The sequence below is a fragment of the Mus caroli genome, unplaced genomic scaffold (genome assembly GCF_978045245.1).
Source record: "Mus caroli unplaced genomic scaffold, Mus_caroli_1 scaffold_5, whole genome shotgun sequence".
NCBI lineage: Eukaryota > Metazoa > Chordata > Mammalia > Rodentia > Muridae > Mus > Mus caroli.
In genome coordinates, this window is record NW_028227260.1 from 132,771,373 (window position 1) to 132,791,964 (window position 20,592).

The window sequence follows — 20,592 nt, forward strand, 5'->3', positions numbered from 1 at the left end:
GTAAACATTTGTAAAAGAACTGGGCCTAAATCTTGAGGAATCACACCATGATTTAGAGCTGTTTAGACTCATGAGGAGGGAGAAAAATGCGGAGTGATTATCTGGGAGTCCTCTGGGGGACTACAGAGGGCCTGGGGGCTGAGGTATGGCCAGTACCATTTTCTTCCGGAAGAAAATTCCCAGGCTACCTAGCCAGATAAGAGTTCGGGAACTGCCTTTGGTGGCGCGTGCGCGGGAGAACGCCCAGCGGAGCCTCTGGGGGCGGAGCCTGGGCGGGCCGAGAGGGCGGACCGAGGGGCGGGGCCTGGTCGGCGGCGTTTCTGAGCCGTTGCTGAGACGGCGAGGGAGAGCGTTGAGCTTACCTCACTGCTTTCCGGTGCGGTAGCGCCTCCTCCGCCGGCTTCCTCCTCAGACCGCTTTTCGCCGCGAGCCGACCAGTCCCGTCATGCCGACCCGCAGTCCCAGCGTCGTGGTGAGCCAAGGGGATTTCAGCAGAGCTCCACAGCCGGGCCCCACGCGGCCAGTGGCACAGTGACGCAGGCCGGAGCCCCGAGGCTCCCGAGGCCGGCTCTGGGCGCTGGGGCGGACGGGACTCTTTGATGGCGGGGGCGGTCAGGGATTCCTGGAGTCTGGCTAGATGCCCATGAGGGCGGCGGGCAGGACGGGATGGCGGGGTTCGGGGGTGGGGATGCCCTTCCAGTGAGCCCGGACAGAGAGAGAGGGCAAGCTGCGTGTGGACCAGGAAGGTGGCAATGGCGTTGGACTTGACATGTGCGGCTGGTGGACGCGCGTGGTGGCAAGAGGCGGAGGGCGGCTTCAGGAAGGATCGGGCGCGGGGAGGGCGGGGGAGCTCTCCCGGGAGAGGCCCAGCTCTACAAGTTTGGGGTTTGGCGGCCAGGGAACACCTCTAGAAGGAGCTTCGGTCTCCAAGACGACCGCATGAGAGGGCATGTTCAGGCTTGGACTTTGCTCCTAATTCTGCAGATGCCATAATTCATATTTGTGGGAATGCGCAATCACTCCGTTGAATCAGCGCTGCGGCCCAGACAGTGAAAATCACGCCTATTTTCCACCTGAAGAGTGGAAAGACGGCTCGTTTTTTTCCCCCCCATGGCCCAGAATAATGGGTTTTGGCTTCAGATACACTTGACTTGGGAGCCCATGCCCTTGGATGATGTGGGGAATTTTTTAAAAAGTATGGATTTGGTTGTTACATTGGATGACTTTTTTCCACACTCATCTTCAGATATCCTGCCTTTTCTCCCATTGCTCATTTTTTTTTAACCTGCCAAGCTCTGTCCCCCCATCAATCCCAACACCATAACCTTGCTGATCATGCTTGCTAGAACATCCCATAGCTCCTGCTTCTGATTAACGACTTTAGCCTGCTCTATTATTCTTGCCTCTGGAACTCCTTAAATGTCGTATTATGCTTTATATACTACAGATTTAGCAGGTACCTGGTTACTTGTTGATTGACTTTCCCACTCACACGTACTTTATTTTGATGTTTTCAGGCAGGGTCTTACTATGTAGCTCTGTCTGGTCTGTAATTGGTAATGTAGTCCATCAAGCTGGCCATGAACTTGTGACAGTCATCCTGACTCTTGCCTCCCAAATGTTGCATCACTGTGTCCTGCTGTTTTTTTTTTTTTAATTCATTTTAGGGAATGAACCCTTGTTCTACTGGGTAAGCAAGCTCTCTACTCTACTGGGCCAAAAGCCAGGCCCCTAAACAAGCCTCACAGCTTTAGGTATAGCACAATGTCTGGTTTGTGGTAAGTTTTCACTAATAGTTTGTTGGGTGAATTAATAACCATTTGAGTCCTTAAAAAGGTGTTCTCAGCCGGGCGTGGTGGCGCACGCCTTTAATCCCAGCACTTGGGAGGCAGAGGCAGGCGGATTTCTGAGTTCGAGGCCAGCCTGGTCTACAAAGTGAGTGCCAGGACAGCCAGGGCTACACAGAGAAACCCTGTCTCGAAAAACCAAAAAAAAAAAAAAAGGTGTTCTCTCCATAGTGTATTAGATATTGTGGCTTAAGGCAAAACCACTGGGTTCTTAATGACCCAGAATCCTGCTTGCTTAGAATATGTTCTATGTGGCCTTCAGTATCTTCACCTAGAATGAAGCTTTCTTTTCAGACAGTTTCTTCCTATGCAAACGTTGCCCTAAGTAGACCAGGCCTTGAACTTTCAGCCATCTTGCTTCTACCTCAGTGTGGGAATTACAAGCAAGCATATGCTATCACCTGGTTGTACATTTTTCTTACACCTGAGATGCTGGCTGCTGGTGTTGTTAAAAGGACTGTAAGAGAAAAAACAACACTTACATAGTCCCTGAGTGGGAATAGCATAATAGCCATCATTTTGTTTACATATATCTATCCTTATTAGTTTTCAAAATAATCCTGTAACAAAGGACATGTTCACATTATCAGACACAAGTTATTAAGAGGGTAGAGAGCTCCCCTCAATTATGTACTAAACCCTAGTTTTGATCACCAGCACCAGAAGCAAGGATAAATTTTAGAAAATGGAGTTCTGTCTCAATTCTTGGTCTGTGTCTGAGGTCTATGCAAGTAAATACTATGGTAGGATTCAGTAGATACTGAATGTAGTAGGTGCTACTTTTATTCAGATATGGCTGCTTTTAAGCTTTGAGATATGGTACTTGTTCAGTGTAGAGTTAATTAGTTCTTTGTGCTAGAAGTGGCTATTCTTAGTTTTGTTTGAACATTAAGAAATTCAGTGTTTTTAGTTTTGCAAATTCCTGTTCCTTTTTTTTTTTTTTTGCTTCCTTCCCCTAAATTGTCTGCATGCTAGGAATAACAAACACTTAAAAAAGAGCTTACTACATGCTGCTGGCTCTTCTAAGCCCATTAGCAGATTTGACTTCTTTTATTTCTATTTTTTCCTGTATATGGCTGCTTTGCCTATATGTATGCATGTATGACTTGTGCTTGCTTTGGAATCCAGAAGAGCTGCCATAGGGCTTATGGGAATCAAACCTAGGTCCCCTGAAGAACAATATGTACTCTGAGCCAGCCTTCAACTCCTACTTGACTCCATCTTTAAAAAAAAAATACACAGACGAGGTAAATAACTTGCCCATATCAGTCAGTGCTACCACATTTGAACCTGTTGATCTGGCCCCAGATTCTACCCTTAACCAGTAGACTTAAGTTAGGAGCTACGGTGAATGTTTACTAAATACTTGTTCTGTCTTCAGCATTGACAAATGGTTTGTGGACTTTACGTAATAAGTGCCCCTTGTATAGATGAACGTTCACATGACTGGGGTGATACAAGGTAGAAGAAGTAAATATAAGCTACATTACTTTGATGAAATGGGCCCCTAGATATGCTTGAGAGCTACAAAAACGTGCTGCTTGTAACTGTCAGGCTAGAAAAGGCTTCTGGCTTCTTACAAACTAATGTGAAACATCAAATATGTTTTATATGGTATATACTTGAACTTCAAAATAGCCCAGATAAAAGTATAATATACTAACTGAACTTAAACCTTGTTAATGAATTTTTCAAAATTTATAGTGTCTTGAGACAAAGACACACTCTGTAAATTAATGTGCCCTGCTGGCCTTAAACTAACAGTCCTTCTGCCTTAGTCTTCCATGTGCTAGAGTTACAATCATGAGCCACCACCCTTGGCTTAGAGGATTTTTTTGAGATACATACTCTGTAGTTCTAGGCTGGTCTCCCAACTCACTTTATCTTTGTGGGAATAAGAGACACATTCTACCATGCTTGGTATGCTAATGAAAGTGAATCTGTGTTTTGGTGATCTAACTTGAGGTCTTGTGCTAAGAAGCATGTTTCACCATTGAGCTATACCTTTATCTATCTGCTAATTTTTTTCAGTTTTTAAAGATTTCTTGTTATATGCATGAGTGTTTTGCCTGCATTATATGTGTGTGTGTACCATTAGGATGCCTGTGGAGGTCAGAAGAAGGCATTTCATCTCCTGGAACTGGAGTTACAGACTATTGTGAGCCTCCACATGGGTTTGGGGAACTAAATCTAGATCCTCTGCAAGAGCAAGTACTTTCATAAAATTAATTCTTTTTAATTCACTTTATGTCCTGATCACCCTCCCTCCTCTCTCCCCAGTCCTACCCTACCACCCTTACAAATCCCCCCCTCCCTCAGAGAAGGGGAGCCCCCACTTTGCTCATACCCCACTCTGGGGCATCTAGTCCCAGCAGGTCTCCCACTGAGGCCTAACCAGGCAGTCTAAGTACTCCTAACCATTGAGCTGTCTTTCTAGCCCATGTTTTTTTTTTTTATCTCAGAATTGGTTAAATATTGTAGTTTTTGCCTAACACTATTTTATTATTATCAATGGTGTCTAAAATAACATCCATTTATAAATAAGACCAAAATGAACTATTTTGATCACCAAAAAATGTGAATAGTCCCTCTTAGAGGTTTCTTTATGTAAATTTTATATTCTTGTTACCTCTGTTATATGTCTATCTTATTTAGATAAAAATAATCTGGATTATTGTAGCAGGTGGGAAAAAGACTTAGTTATATCAGAAAAAAGATGTCTTACAGTTTTATTATTGTTTTGGGTGGGGTTCGTTTTGTGAGGGATTAGTTTACTTTATTTAGTCTGGGATATATTTTCTTTATATAGGCCAGCTTGTCTCAGACTGGGAATCCGTTTTAGTCTCTTAAGTGTTGGGATTATGAGCATGGACTGCTATGCCTAGTCTTGTAGTTTTTTTTTTTTTTGTTTTTTTTTGTTTTTTTTTTTTTTTTTACTTTGTAAATTTTAGATGAAAGAAAAAACAGCTAACTGGTTTTATTAATGACTATCACGAATTGAATTTTCACTTTTTTATTTTTGTACAATTGGTAGTTCAGAGACCTTTACAGATTTTTAAAAATTTCTTTTATTTCTTTTTGGTTTTTCGAGACAGGGTTTCTCTGTGTAGCCCTGGCTGTCCTTGAACTCACTCTGTAGACCAGGCTGGCCTCAAACTCAGAAATCTGCCTGCTTCTGCCTCCCAAGTGCTAGGATTCAAGGTATGCCATGAGTCACAACTCTTGACAAATTAAATGGAATTATATCATTTTCCCCTTCCCTTTTCTCCCTCCAGTTCCTCCCATTTGCCCACCCTAGAATCTCTTTTTCTTTGATTATCATTGTTACCTACACATGTGTATATATGTATGTATGTGCACATATACCTGTTTGTGTGTAAATGAGTTCAAGGTTGATCACTCTGCAATGGATAGCCAAAAAGGGAGCTCTTCCTGGAGGTGACTAATTCTTCTCACAGCTGTCATTGGTTGCCTTTAGTTCTTTGTCTAGGGGTGGGACCAAGAGAAATTTCTCAAACCTGGAATCCTCCTGCCTTAATCTCCTGACTAACTTGCCTTAGTTGATTCTTTACTTCTCTGATTTGGATCCTTAGGATTAAACTCAGATTAAGTTTGGCAGCAAGTTCTTTTATGCACCCTACCGTCTCAGCTGCCTGAGATGGGATCTGGCTATGTTGCCCAGGCTAGCCCTGCCTTAATTTTCTAGGTACTTAGGACTACAGGTGCATCACCCTATCCCCAGTGGAATATGTTTTATTCTTCTATAATTAATTAGATTAAACAACGGTCCATGCCATTTTTCTCCCCTATAGTAAAGGGGTATTGAAATTGTGTTTGTTCCATCTTTCTATAATTTTATGTTAGGTGGATTTACTAAAATTGATAGATTACATAGAAGTGTTAATTACTACCAGTAATAGTAATATTGAGATATACTTCTTATTTCCCTGTTGAGGACTATCAAAATACCTATCATTTAAATAATCTGTTACTAGTAGGAATTCAGACACTTCAAATTGCTTTGAAAACTACTTTCAGTTTTTTCTTGCTGTTTAGTGTCAAAATATCTATGATTCTATTATGCATATTAGTAAAGGGAAAGTTTTGTTTTTGTTTTTTTTTTTTTTTGTTTTTTCGAGACTGGGTTTCTCTGTATAGCCCTGGCTGTCCTGGAACTCACTCTGTAGACCAGGCTGGCCTCGAACTCAGAAATCCACCTGCCTCTGCTTCCTGAGTCCTGGGATTAAAGGCATGTGCCACCACCACCCGGCAAGATTTTTTTTTTTTAATTCATGTCCTTACAGATATGGTAGTTACAGGCCTACTTGCCTAGAGTGGTTATAACTTATTCCTGGGCTGAGTAGTCCACTACTATTTTTATTTTTCTTATAGCTTTAACCCTTGGAAAGTAAACAAATACTCTATGTATGTTATTTGTAGGACTGATTAAAAAAAAAAAAGAAAATGAACATAGTACCATTTTACGTTGTTTTCATATTTAGAATATCTATCAATAAATTATAATTTTTGTTTAATCATATCCAGATATAATATAAATTATCTTGAGGATAGCTTATCATCTGCTTTTGTTTTGAGATTTTTTTTTTAAAAGTTTGAATTGTTTTTGAAAAATTTTAATATATTTGAATTAAGCTAGTGTCTCACTGTGTAGCCAAGGACTGGTAGTTTTCTGTCTCAGACTTCTGAATGCTGAGTTTATGGGTATGTGCCACCATGCCCAGCACAAATCCCTATTATAAAATGTGCACATTTGTAATAATGGCAGTCACATGAAAGAAAATCCTTGTGATTTACACATAAAATTTCCTGTTACACAGGTACATTATCAGAAATAATATGAAAAAGGAAATGAACCTAAGCTAATACTACCTTTGGAATGTCAGTTTATTGTCTACAATTTGGATTGTTTAAGTCTCTTTGTAGTAAAATATAACATTGTTCATGAGCCCAACAAGACTCCATTAAATGGAAGTGAGTCCTAAAATGACTACTTGGGAGGCAGAGGGAGAAGGTTCAGCTACATAGTGAGTTCAAAGCCAGCCTGAGCTCATGAGACTGTCTCAGAGAAGAAAACTATTGGGAATTAAGAGTTGCATAGTAGCTGGGCGTGGTGGCGCACGCCTTTAATCCCAGCACTCGGGAGGCAGAGGCAGGTGGATTTCTGAGTTCGAGGCCAGCCTGGTCTACAAAGTGAGTTCCAGGACAGCCAGGGCTATACAGAGAAACTCTGTCTCAAAAACCCTCCAAAACAAAACAACAACAACAACAACAACAAAAAAACCCAGCAAGGACAGGAAGAGTTCCAAGCCAGCCTGGGTCACATAGTGTTGAGACAGGAAAGGGTGTGTGTGAGAGAGAATAATAGATAGTAGAAAAATTGCTTTGAATTTTATGACTAGTAGTCTAGAAGTTCTAGAATGGACAGAAATGTGACCTTCACATCTGTGCACCTGTGTTCACACATGCATGACCACATAAATACACACACACACACACACATAATCTCAAGTGAAGAATTATAAGACTCTTTTTGCATTTGGGGGAAGAATTGTATTGATATGGCTTTAATAAACTGGGTATGATGGTTCATACCCATAAACCCCATCATATGAGAAGCCAAGGCAGAAAGATTGCCCCAGGTTTGAGGATAGCTTAGACTGTCATGAGATTAAGTTTATGGTGTACTACAGAGCCAAGGCAATCTGAAATCAGAAACAAAATTTTTAATGTTAAAATAACTATAAACATTTCAGAGGAACAAAACAAAAATTCTCAGATATGAATTTGTTTTAATTAGAAATCAAGACTTTTGCATTGGTGTGTTGGCAGAAATAGAATTCCTACTTTTGAATAATTCCTGATGATATGTTTGTATTCTTAGACTACTTGGGTGCACATCTGTAATCCCAGCACTCAGAGGCAGAGGGAGGAAGATCATAGCAAGTTTGAGGCCAACCTAGTCTATATAGCTAGTTCCAGTACAGCTAGAGTTACATAGTAAGACCCTGTTTCAAACACACATAAAAAGACTGGGATGAACTTGGCAGAGTTCACATTGAATTTGTCTTTAATTGAAACAGTCTTTGAAGTTCTTAGGTAGGTTACCTGTAGAACCTGTAACCAGGCACTGAGACATAGGTGCAGTAGTCTGATGAAACCTAGGTGTGATAGGCTTAAGTTAGAAACAGAGTGAGTGGGTAGAGGGTATGAGACTGCCTCGGGAAAGTCATTGTGGTATTCTAATCTTGATTCTAAGGTACTTTGAAATAATCCAGCTTTATTTTTGTCAGGTAGTACATAAGTTCTCATGAGCCTGGCCTGAATGTTTATTGTTATCTTATAAAATTGAGCAGTCTGTCATCTTTCCTCAAAACATGAACTAAAATTTGCTTTATAAAACTCACAAAACTGCTTTTTTTGTAAAATACTCTTTGAATGTTCCTTTGTATGATACAAATGCCCAATTTCTATTTTTGTTAGTAAATGTTTTAATATGAATATTAAGTGAATGTTAAGCAGGTTTTTTAGCTCTCTAATTTTTTTAGAAATTGCCATAATGTTTCACAAATTTTTCTGATTATGAAAAAAAAATACATGCGTATTTAAGAATAAATCAGTATTTACTTCTGCATGCTTCAGGGTCTTGTGAACAGACCTAAAAATAAATAAAATTCTATCAAACACTGAACTCAAAATAGACCTTTTGCGACTAAACAGAGAGACAGACAGACTATACAACTTTTAATTTTTTTCTCTGGGAGAAACCTCAAAATATATCTGAATTCTGAGCTGAGTGTTGACAGTCCCAGTACTTGGAAAGTAGAAGGGTTGTGAGTTTGAAACCAGCATGAGCTATGCAATGTGATTCCATCTAAAAAACAATGGCAAGTGAATTCTGCAAAGAACGTAAACTTATGTACTTTTAATTTTTTTCAAAGCCAAACCACTTGTGACGAAAGCACCTAATAAAACGTTAACTGAAAGGAAGAACTCTGTATGAATTAACCGATACGATGAAATTTAGTTATGATTTGGCCAATATTCCTTGAAAACTGCCAGAGCGTAGACAACCAGGTCTTGTAGTCTATTTGGTTTAGAGGATTTTTGGGTTGGGGACAGGAGCTCTCTATGTAGGCCACCTTGGCCTTTAACTCGTGATTATTCCTGCCTTTGTACCCGAGTGCTGGCATTAGAGAGAGATGTGTGACACCATGTGCAGCTTGATGCTTTAGTTCCTACAACACCGTGCCAGGGACTGCTGCTTCTTAGATGGGGCTTAAAAGTTGGGAATATCATGTAAGATTCAGTAGTCTAATTCTTCCTGGCTTCTTTCTCTCAATAAGATTTTTATTTATTATTATAGATAAGTACACTGTTGCTGTCTTCAGACACACCAGAAGAGGGCATCAGATCTCATTCCAGATGGTTGTGAGCCACCGTGTGGTTGCTGGGACTTGAACTCAGGACCTTCAGAAGAGCAGTCAGTGTTCTTACCCGCTGAGCCATCTCTCCAGCCCCTCTCATTAAGTTTTGATTAATAGATTAACTTATGATCTTTTAAGCTTTTCTTGTAGTTTTGTTTTTGTTTTGCTTAGTGTAAAGAGGGCTGGAGATGAGCTTGGTTGATGGAGTGCTTGCCTGGTATGCATGAAACCCTGGGTTTGACACCTAACATCACATAAACTGGGTGTGATATACTCATGCTCATAATCTAAAAGAAGAAGCAGAAGGTTCAGAAGTTGAAGGTCAACTGCATAGTGAGTTTTAGGCCAGTTTAGGATCCATGGCCCCCACCCCCATCTCACTATAATACTCACTGTCAAATGGCTTTTATGATTTGGAGTTTGGGGATACTTTTAAAGACAGAGTCTTTGTAGCTCCTAGATGGCTTGGGATTCACTTAGTAACCCTTGCTGGCCTAAAATTCAGGAACTTCTACCTCATCTTCCCAAGTACTGGGTTAGTAGGGATGTCCAGCATATTTAGCTTGCTTTAATGATTTTGCTGTACTTTTTTCTGTGTGTACAGGTGCATGTGTATTTATAAAACTAACATAATATATTTTACCCCCAAAGTACCATATCCTTAATTAATGTTATTAAATGTTTTGTATGCTGGGCTCTGGGCATACTGATATAACCAATATGATACAATGCAAAACAATTTTGGAGTATCTTCTGTAAAATTATCTTATTAGTAAGTTGTAACTATCTCAGACGTCTAAGTTTGAATTTGTAAAGGATCAGGTTTTGTGGTGACCTACACACACACACACATACACGGGGTGGGGGTGGATTCTAAGAATTTAGATGGTTACTACCAGTTTTCATTTTTATTCTGTGTGATATTTATTTTATTTTATTTTATTTTGGTTTTTCGAGACAGGGTTTCTCTGTATAGCCCTGGCTGTCCTGGAACTCACTCTGTAGACCAGGCTGGCCTCGAACTCAGAAATCCACCTGCCTCTGCCTCCCAAGTGCTGGGATTACAGTCATGTGCCACGCCCTATTTATTTATTTTTTAAGATTTATTTATTTATTACATGTAAATACACTGTAGCTGTCTTCAGACACACCAGAAGAGGGCGTCAGATCTCGTTACAGATGGTTATGAGTCACCATGTGGTTGCTGGGATTTGAACTCAGGACCTCTGGAGGAACAGTCAGTGCTCTTAACCGCTGAGCCATCTCACCAGCCCCGTGATATTTTATTTAACTTACTAGAATATACTGTGTTAAAACATATTTTAGGGGATTAGGGAGATGGCCCAGCCTGTAAAATGTCTGCCATGTCATTTTCAGGACCTGCGTTTGTAACCCCAGCATGGAGAAGACAGAGACAGGGAGACCCCTGGGCTTCCTGGCAAGCTAGACTAGCAAAATTGGTTAACTAGGTTCAATGAGAGACTCAAAACATAAGAAGTGAATTTTTTAGACCCAATTTCAATCTCTGAACTCCATACATATGCACATGTACCTGCATATAAATATATATACACACCCATAAATACATGCACACACAAAATGGTTCAAAAGTTCTTAAAATGTATAGAGTAGAAAGTGTAGAGCCGGGCAGTGGTGGCGCACACCTTTGATCCCAGCACTTGGGAGCAGAGGCAGGTGGATTTCTGAGTTGGAGGCCAGCCTGGTCTACAGAGTGAGTTCCAGGACAGCCAGGGCTACACAGAGAAACCCTGTCTCAAAAAACCAAAAAAAAAAAAAAAGTGTATATACTAATCTTTCATGCCTAAAATATTTATTTTTGCCACATTTTTCATACCTCTTTAATTTTTTTCTTTTTCTCTTTGTGCCCCAAAGGAAATTTTGTGTCATGTTTTACTTTTCATTCTTGACCCTATTCAGCAGTAAGACACAGCATGGCTTTCTTAGAGAAGTATAATTTATTACAAAATGGTAAAATTTAACTGCTCTACATATCCTCTTGTACCTAAATTCCTCTGCTAAACTAAGACTTATTATCTAAATTTAATTAAATGTTGATATCTTATAATGCTCCATTTTGAAACAGCTGTCTTTCTTTTGCAGATTAGCGATGATGAACCAGGTTATGACCTAGATTTATTTTGTATACCTAATCATTATGCCGAGGATTTGGAAAAGGTGTTTATTCCTCATGGACTGATTATGGACAGGTTAGTAAGACCTCAGTTGAAGTTATTTTTAGAGGGGTGTGTGTGTGTGTGTGTGTGTGTGTGTGTGTGTGTGTGTAAGTAAGAGAGAGAGGTGAGGCATGTGTGATATATATGTGAAGTGTATGCATGTACATGGAATCCAGAGAAGGACATTAGGTGTCCTACTCTGCTCTCTTATTCCCTTGAATCAGTGTCTCTTGCTGAACCTGGGGCATACATACTGATTTGGCTAGGCTGCCTGGCTAGCAAGACCCAGGGATCTGCTTGTCTCTGCCCCCCAGTGCTGATGTTACAAGCAGGTGCAACCACATCTGGTTTTTATATGGGTACTAGGGGATCTGAACTTAGGGCCTGATGCGTGCCCAAGTGCTCTCACCCGCCAAGCCACCTCTCCAGCCAAAGGGTTTTTTTTCTTGTATTAATTCTAACTTAGCAACTGTTAAGTAGTTGATATTTGAATATAAGCTAAGCCAACTTATTAGAATAAATGTTTTCTATTTTTTACTTGTATGTGTGAGTGCCTGCATGTATGTATGTAAAGCATATGTATTCCAGGATGTCAGAATTGTGATGGATTCCTTGGAACTGGAGTTACAGACCATTGTGAACTACTGTGTATGGGTGCTGGGAACTGAACTTAGGTCCTCTGCAAAAACAGCAAGGATCTTAACTGATAAACTATCTTTCTAGCCCCAAGGTTTTCTACTTTTGAAGTCCCCTCTCTCTCCCCCCTCTTCTTTTCCCCCCTTTCTCCCTCTCTCTCTCTTCCTCTCCCTCTCTCTCCTCTCTCTCTCCCCCCTCTCTCTCTCTCACATACACAGAGACAGAGAGGAGAGAGGAGAGAGAAAGGAAGCCTTACTAATTAATTATCTAATTTTAGACATAACTAGTGGGAATCCATAGTAAGTAAATCAACATTTTTGAAGAGAGGTTAGAAGAATTGGCTCTAGTTGTCCACTGAGGCTGTATAAGATTATTATTCTGTTTTCTCAGCTTAATATTTTCTACCTAGACAATACCGATTCAAATACACTGTAAGTAAAGTATATGTGCGCACACACAAACACAAGTTACATATTGTCATATAGTACTAAAATTTATGGACTTTTTCATATTAGTACATCTAGAGCTATCATGTTTTTTATCTTTTAAAAATTGCTTTACGGGGCTACAGAGATGTCTCAGCAGTTAGTAGCACTGACTGCTCTTCCAGAGGGTCCTGAGTTCAATTCCCAGCAACCACATGGTGGCTCACAACCATCTGTATGGGGTCTGATCCACTCTTATGGTGTGTCTGAAGACAGTGACAGTGTATTCATATACATGAAATAAATCTTTAAAAAAATTACTTTACCATCAAGGTAGGTGAGTGTGTGTGTGTGTGTGTGTGTGTGTGTGAAGTATTTGCTGTTTGAGAGGGTCTCACTGTTTAGCTCAGTCTGGCTTGGAACGTTCTGTATAGCCCAAACTGGCCTCAACTCAGCAGTCCCCCCAAATGGCTCTCATATGTGGAGATTACAGGTATGTGCTACTGTGCCCAGCCCTACATGTTACTTTGTTTTTGAAATAGGGTATCAAATAGCTTAGACTGGCTTCTAAGTCAGCGTGTAGCTAAGGATGATCTGAGCTTCTGAACCTACTACTTCAACTCCTGGTGTGCCATCATGGCCAGTTTGCACAGTTGTGAGAGTAGAACTCAGGACCTCCTGTGTCTACTAGGCATGTTCTCTACCAGCTGAGCTACATCCCAGCTTGCCTACATTTATTTTATTTTATTTTATTTTATTTTATTCTATTCTATTTTTTTTAAAGATTTATTTATTTATGTATACAGCACTCTGCCTGCATGTACATCTGCATGCCAGAAGAGGGCACCAGATCTCATCATAGATAGTTGTGAGGCAACATGTGGTTGCTGGGGATTGAACTCAGGACTTCTGGAAGAGCAGTCAGTGCTCTTAACCTCTAAGCCATCTCTGTAGCCCCGTACATTTATTTTAAAGATTATAGGCTATTCTATTCACAGATGTGCCATAACTGATTTAACAACTGTGCTATTGATGGGCACTTAAGATCTCCATTATTTTGTACTTAGTAGAGTATATTAGAGGGAATGAATCTTAAATACACATTTTGACACTTGCTCAGCTTTAGGCAAGTAAAAATCACTGGTCAAGGAAATGGTGCTTAGTGGATGCTTCCGTACTGTCAAATTGTCCTCCAAATAGTTACATCATTTTATACTTCCAACGGTATGTGAGAGTTCATTTTTCTTTAGGCTCTTCTAGTATTTTATATTCGAGAAATAAAATTTAACCAAAATTTGCCAATCTAGTAAGCTTGTTTTTATTTGTATCTTTAAATTTTATGATAGATGTTATAGTGTACTCTCCTCTCCCCTTCTCTCTCCTCTCTCCTCAGCAGGATCTTGTTATGTAGCCCTAAGGGATCTAATACTTTCTCTGTAGTCCAGGCTGTGGCACACACCATCCAACTGGGCATGTTTCTTGGTCTGAAAGGTATCTGGGTTTAATTTTGGTTGAGCTGGTGTGCTGGTGTATATCTATAATCTCAGCACAGGGAAGTAGAGACAGGATTATGATCTACAGTCCAGCCTGGGCTATTTAGAGGGATTCTCTTTAATCTTTTCCCATGCCCCAAAAATCTTACCTTTGGTATATGAAAAATAGTCTGCAAAATATTGCTTTATGAAGCAAGAATTCCCTTCATGGAGACAAGGAATGTGTCCTGTAAAAGTTTAATGTGTAAGAAGTATTTGTTATAAAAGATAAATATTCAGAATCTTCTTTTTAATTCCTGATTTTATTTCTATAGGACTGAAAGACTTGCTCGAGATGTCATGAAGGAGATGGGAGGCAATCACATTGTGGCCCTCTGTGTGCTCAAGGGGGGCTATAAGTTCTTTGCTGACCTGCTGGATTACATTAAAGCACTGAATAGAAATAGTGATAGATCCATTCCTATGACTGTAGATTTTATCAGACTGAAGAGCTACTGTGTAAGTATAATTAACTTATAATTAAAAAAATAGGGCCATTCTAGTTTTATCTATATTTTCTTTAAAGAACTTACTTGATGATGTTGGAATTACTATTATTATATATTTATTTTTCTGTGCTGGGATAGAACCCAAAGAACTAAGTACTATAAAACTGAGCTTCATTCATCCTAGTCATTTTTAATTTTTGTTTGTTTGTTTTTGAGACAGGGTTTCTCTGTGTAGACCTGGCTGTCCTGGAACTCACTCTGTAGACCAGGCTGGTCTCGAACTTAGAAATCCGCCTACCTCTGCTTCCCAAGTGCTGGGATTAAAGGGGTGCACCACCACTGCCTGGCATTTTTTAAAATTTTAATTTGAGACCCTTTCTCACTAACTTGCTCACACTATCCTTGAACTCATTACATGGGCTGGTCTAGAAATTTCAGTGAACTTGCCTCAGCTTCTCAAGTAGCTGGGATTACAGGCAGGTGCTACCACTTCTGGCCATGATCATTGTTGTTGCTACTACTACTACTACTATTATTATTATTAATTCACTGATACTTCATATCACAACACAGAATAGTAACTGACTGTAGTTCATGACCAACAAAAAAGTTGTACAGTTTCTCTGTTGTCTTATTTTGATCTGGATTTTGATTTGTTTCATGGCACTGGGCAGGCTAATCTCAAACTGCATGGCTCAAATAGTCCTTCTGTCTTAATCTCCCATGTTCTGGAAGTATAGGTATCACTACACCTAGCTGTATTTTCATATTAAAAAAAAAAAACCTCCTAAGAATTGCTATTGAATGAGGCAGAGAGATGGCTCAGCAGTCACAAGCACTTGTAGAGGACTGGGGTTTTGTTACTAGCACCTCAAAAATGGCTTACAATTATCTGTAGCTCCAGTTCCAGAGGATCTGTGTGGTAAAGCTGCATGTGTATGTGCATGCAGGTAAAACTGCTAAACAGGGCTGGTGAGATGGCTCAGTGGGTAAGAGCACCCGACTGCTCTTCTGAAGGTCCAGAGTTCAAATCCCAGCTTCCACATGGTGGCTCACAACCATCCGCAACAAGATCTGACTCCCTCTTCTGGAGTGTCTGAAGACAGCTACAGTGTACTTACATATATTAATAAAATAAATTGTTAAAAAAATATAAAAAAAAAAACCTGCTAAACATATAAAAATAGCTCAGTCTTAAGAGAATTCTAGGCCTGGTGAGGTGGCTCACTAGTCAAAAGCACTGGCTGCTCTTCAGAGGACCCAGGTTCAATTCCTAGCACTTACAAAGTGTCTCACATAGTCTGTACCTCTAGTCCCAGGGACCTGCCACCCTCCTCTGTCCTCCGAGGGCACCTGGCACTCACATAGGAAACAAACATGCCGCAGAAACAGCCATACACATAAAATTAAGAAAAAAAGAATTGCTATTGAGACTTGATGTTTTCTCAACTGTGTATGCTGGTGGCAAATACTCTCACTGGAGATAATTGCTCTGCTAAGTTATTTGGAGCAAAGTCTTAATTATTAAGGTTAACGATTATTTCTTGGAAAACAGAAAATACTTTTGGCCTGGGACCACTTTACCTTTGCCAGAGTTTGAAATGATTTAGAATACTGACAGTATGATGAAACAAAATAAATGTCATCTTTATATGTAAAAACTTCACCATTCACAATTATGATGGTGTAGTTTGTTTCTTCCTTTCCTTTCCTTTCCTTTCCTTTCCTTTCCTTTCCTTTCCTTTCCCCTTTCCCCTCTTTCCCCTCTTTCCCCTCTTTCCCCTCTTTCCCCTCTTTCCCCTCTTTCCCCTCTTTCCCCTCTTTCCCCTCTTTCCCCTCTTTCCCCTCTTTCCCCTCTTTCCCCTCTTTCCCCTCTTTCCCCTCTTTCCCCTCTTTCCCCTCTTTCCCCTCTTTCCCCTCTTTCCCCTCTTTCCCCTCTTTCCCCTCTTTCCCCTCTTTCCCCTCTTTCCCCTCTTTCCCCTCTTTCCCCTCTTTCCCCCTTCCCCCTCCCCCTTTCCCCTCTTTCCCCCTTCCCCCTCCCCCTTTCCCCTCTTTCCCCCTTCCCCCTCCCCCTTTCCCCTCTTTCCCCCTTCCCCCTCCCCCTTTCCCCTCTTTCCCCCTTCCCCCTCCCCCTTTCCCCTCTTTCCCCCTTCCCCCTCCCCCTTTCCCCTCTTTCCCCCTTCCCCCTCCCCCTTTCCCCTCTTTCCCCCTTCCCCCTCCCCCTTTCCCCTCTTTCCCCCTTCCCCCTCCCCCTTTCCCCTCTTTCCCCCTTCCCCCTCTTCCCCTTCCCCCTTCCCATCCTTTGACTCTGTGTAGTCCCAGCTGTCCTGGAACTCACTATGTAGACCAGGCTAGCCTTGGACTCAGTGATTTCCGTACCCCCCTTCAATCCCAGCACTAGGAGTGCACCATCACTGCCTGGTTAAAATATGTATTTATTTTAAAATTAAAACTGCAAAAAGTTATAGAAAAAAGATTGTCTTTCCAAAGTCTACTTTTAAAAAAATAGATATAATTTTATTTTATGTTTCTGGGGTTTTTTTGTGCACATGAGTATATGGATCATCTTGAGTGCCTCATGTCTGCACAGGCCAGAAGAAGACATGGGATCCCCTGGAAATGGAGTTTCAGATGTTTGTGAGTCACCATGTGGGTGCTGGGAACTGAGCCTGGGTACTCTATGAGAACAGCACATACTTTTAACTGTTGGACCAGCTCTCTAGCTCCTGTCATCACTTTTTATTTTGAATATTAAGATTTTCTCTCAGGGCTGGAGAGATGGCACTGACTGCTCTTCCGAAGGTCCTGAGTTCAATTCCCAGCAACCACATGGTGGCTCACAACCATCCGTAATGAGATCTTGTGCCCTCTTCTGGAGTGTCTGAAGACAGCTACAGTGTGCTTACATATAATAAATAAATAATCTTTTTTTTAAAAGAGTTTTCTCTCTGTATAAATGTCCCACATACAACTATAGCTTACATAATCAGTATTAGTCCAGGAGGTATTTAACAATCCAAGTGCAAAACAGATTAAGGAGTCCAAATATCTATTTTATTAAATGAAAAAGTCCACTAATTAAAACCACTGTATTTTTGTGCTTTTAAGAAAGAAACTACCTCCAGTTATAGTGTATGGTACCATGAATTATGATGTTTACAGAGGTAGTAACGTACGAATGTTCATCTTCAAACAGTGCAATATAGTGTTATATATTTGGTGACATTTTTCTGTCCCTAGTGCTCTGTAACTTTCAGAAAAATGAAACATTTGATAAGAACACAAATGTGTCCTATTTTGACTTTTATTTCAATTTTATAAAATTCTACTAAAATAGTCGAAGAACAAAATTAGACCTTGAGAGAAAGGGTTGTTAATAAACAAGTAATGGTTTTTAAAAGATTTCTTTTATTTTATGTATATGAGTAAACTGTAGCTGTACAGATGGTTGTGAACCATCCTGTGGTTGCTGGGAATTGAACTCAGGACCTCTGTTTGCTCCAGCCCAGCTTGCTCCAGCCCAAAGATTTATTATTATATGTAAGTACACTGTAGCTGTCTTCAGACTCACCAGAAGAGGGCGTCAGATATCATTACACATGGTTGTGAGCCACCATGTGGTTGCTCAAGACCTTTGGAAGAGCAGTCAGTGAGTGCTCTTAACTGCTGAGCCATCTCTCCACCCACAAGTAATGTTTTGAGTTTTATTTTTAAGTTTGTAATTATTTGAGTGTTGGATTAATCTAAGGTCGTGAATATGCTAAGCAAATATGCTCTAAATCCTGAGCTCTGTTTCTATTTAGACGTTGCCAGAAATCCTAGTGATGGAAAACTAGGAATACAACTTCTTTCTTGTCACTCCCATTTTTCCATCTAGACTCTAAGAGGTAGACAAAGTAGAAACAAACATTACGGCTGTATTTATAGAAACCTGAGCTTCTGGGGAAAATGTATATAAAGTGTTTTGCCTGTATACATGTCTGTGTACCACATGTGTGCTTGAAGTCCACAGAGGGCAGAATAGGGTGTCTGGACCCCTAGAATATAGTTATAGACTGTTGAAAACTGCCATATGGATGCTGGAAATTGAACCTGGGTCTTCTGGAAACCGTTGCTCTGAACCACCTCTTCAGCCTCCTCTGGGGATTTTTTGGTAGTTGACAGTAGTGACACCTGAATGAAGGATGTGAGTACACTGTAGCTGTACAGATGGTTGTGAGCCTTCATGTGGTTGTTGAGAATTGAATTTTTAAGACCTCTGCCTGTTCCGGTCAACTCCGCTCACTCAGTCCCTGCTTGTTCTGGCCCAAAGATTTATTTATTGTTATACATAAGTACAGTCACTGTAGGTGACTTCAGACACACCAGAAGAGAGCATCAGATCTCATTGTGGGTGCTTGTGAGCCACCATGTGATTGCTGGGATTTGAACTCAGGACCTTGGGAAGAGCAGTTAGTGCTCTCAACAGCTGATCCATTTCACCAGCCCATATAACAACTATTAAATGAAACTATTTTTTCTCTTTATAGCTTCCATTTAAAAGGAAGCTGTTTCCTTAACAAGCTTCAGGGAAACATAAGCTGAAACACTGAATGGGACTGTGGAAATGTGAACATCTTAGCGTGCAAGTGTTCTGTGTGCTTTGGAGTTCTGTTGCCTTGGACCCTATAGCAATAGCCTGTGGGATCACACTTGCATTCTTAGATATTTATTCCTTATGTCTGTCCTTTGAAAAAGGAAGTACTTGTCATTGGGCTGTAATACCATGTTTCTACAGCAGGTGTCAGAATTTATCAGGGTTTGTTATTACTATGTAGCACTCAGTGTAATGCCATCTTAACTAGGTTCAGGTTTTGTACAGTTCCTTTTCTTTGTGTCATTAATCAGTTGTGTGTGTTTGAAATTCTGAGTTTTAGGCTAAACTAATACAAGAAATAATATGTAAAAATTAAATTAAAAAGCCAACATTTACTTTACAGCTTGGACTAGTAGTATTTTTTTGTTTATTTTGTTCTTCTCCACTCCCCTTAAACATGCTAGGTAAACATTCTACCAACTGAGCTATCATTTTAAAAAAAAAAAATATTTTGAGATAGGGTTTTGTTAGGTAGCCCACAGTAATCTCAAACTGAATCCTGTCTCATCTTCTATAGTATTGTGATTACAGTATGTGTAATGAATACCTGCTCCAACATTACTTTTAAATACAGAATAAAAATAGTTTTATAGGTAGTATGTTGGTCTGCTACTTGATGTTATTAATTAGTATTAATCCACATAAGAATATTCTTTGTAATAGTTTCATAGTATTATTTATGTGTATTAACTTCTTTAGGTAATTCCCTTTTAAAGACATGTTGGGTTTTTTTGTTGTTGTTGTTTTGTTTTGTTTTTGATGACTACCTGATATAGTGAACATTCTTGAATGTTTCCCTTGCATGTTTGTGAATATTTTTGTAACAATGATTCTTGGAAATGGGATTGTTAGACCAAAATAATTTGCATGTTTATAATTTTAATAGGCATTACTGTATTTTTTCAAAAGAGGTCATATTGCTTTCTGTAAACTAACCAGCAACTTGAGTATTTGTTTCTCCTCAATGTATTATCAGGCTTAATTGCTGTAAATGTGGATGAATGAACAGTAGAATCCCATGTAGAATCTGTCAGGTAGCCATCAGTTGTCTATTTGTATTCCAGTAGTTCTTTTTTTAAAAAGATTTGTTTATCTTGCTTCATGTGTATGTGTGAATGCCAGCATATGTATGTATTTACACCATATGAATGCCTGATGCATATGAGCCCAGAAGAGGGGATCAGATCACCTGAAACTGGGGGTATAGGCATATGAACTGCCATGTGGGTGCTGGAAACTGAACCCAGGTCCTTGGCAAGATCAGCAAGTGCTATTAATTCTGATCTATCGCCTGTCCCACCTGGTAGGTTCTTATTTTGAGCAGAATTTACATTAGGAATAGTGACTACAGATCTTTTTAGTTGGAGTTCGTGACTAGTTTTTTATCCTTTCTAAGAATACAGGGGAAAACTATATATTCCTGGGGC

General features: G+C 40.1%; 1 protein-coding gene across 2 annotated transcripts in view; it reads left to right on the top strand.

Annotated features, from left to right (window-relative positions):
• Positions 1–303: 303 nt before the first annotated feature.
• Positions 304–20,592, top strand: part of Hprt1 (hypoxanthine phosphoribosyltransferase 1) — a 35,797-nt gene continuing 15,508 nt past the window's right edge. Inside the window, exons 1-3 of one of the 2 annotated variants that reach the window (XM_021153055.3) lie at positions 304–472; positions 11,414–11,520; positions 14,356–14,539. In XM_021153055.3, coding sequence (XP_021008714.1) covers positions 446–472; positions 11,414–11,520; positions 14,356–14,539 — 318 coding nt within the window. In that variant the 5' untranslated portion in view covers positions 304–445. Of the gene's footprint in view, positions 473–725; positions 772–11,413; positions 11,521–14,355; positions 14,540–20,592 lie in introns of those variants that run through there. The other variant, XM_021153056.3, reaches the window with a different exon arrangement.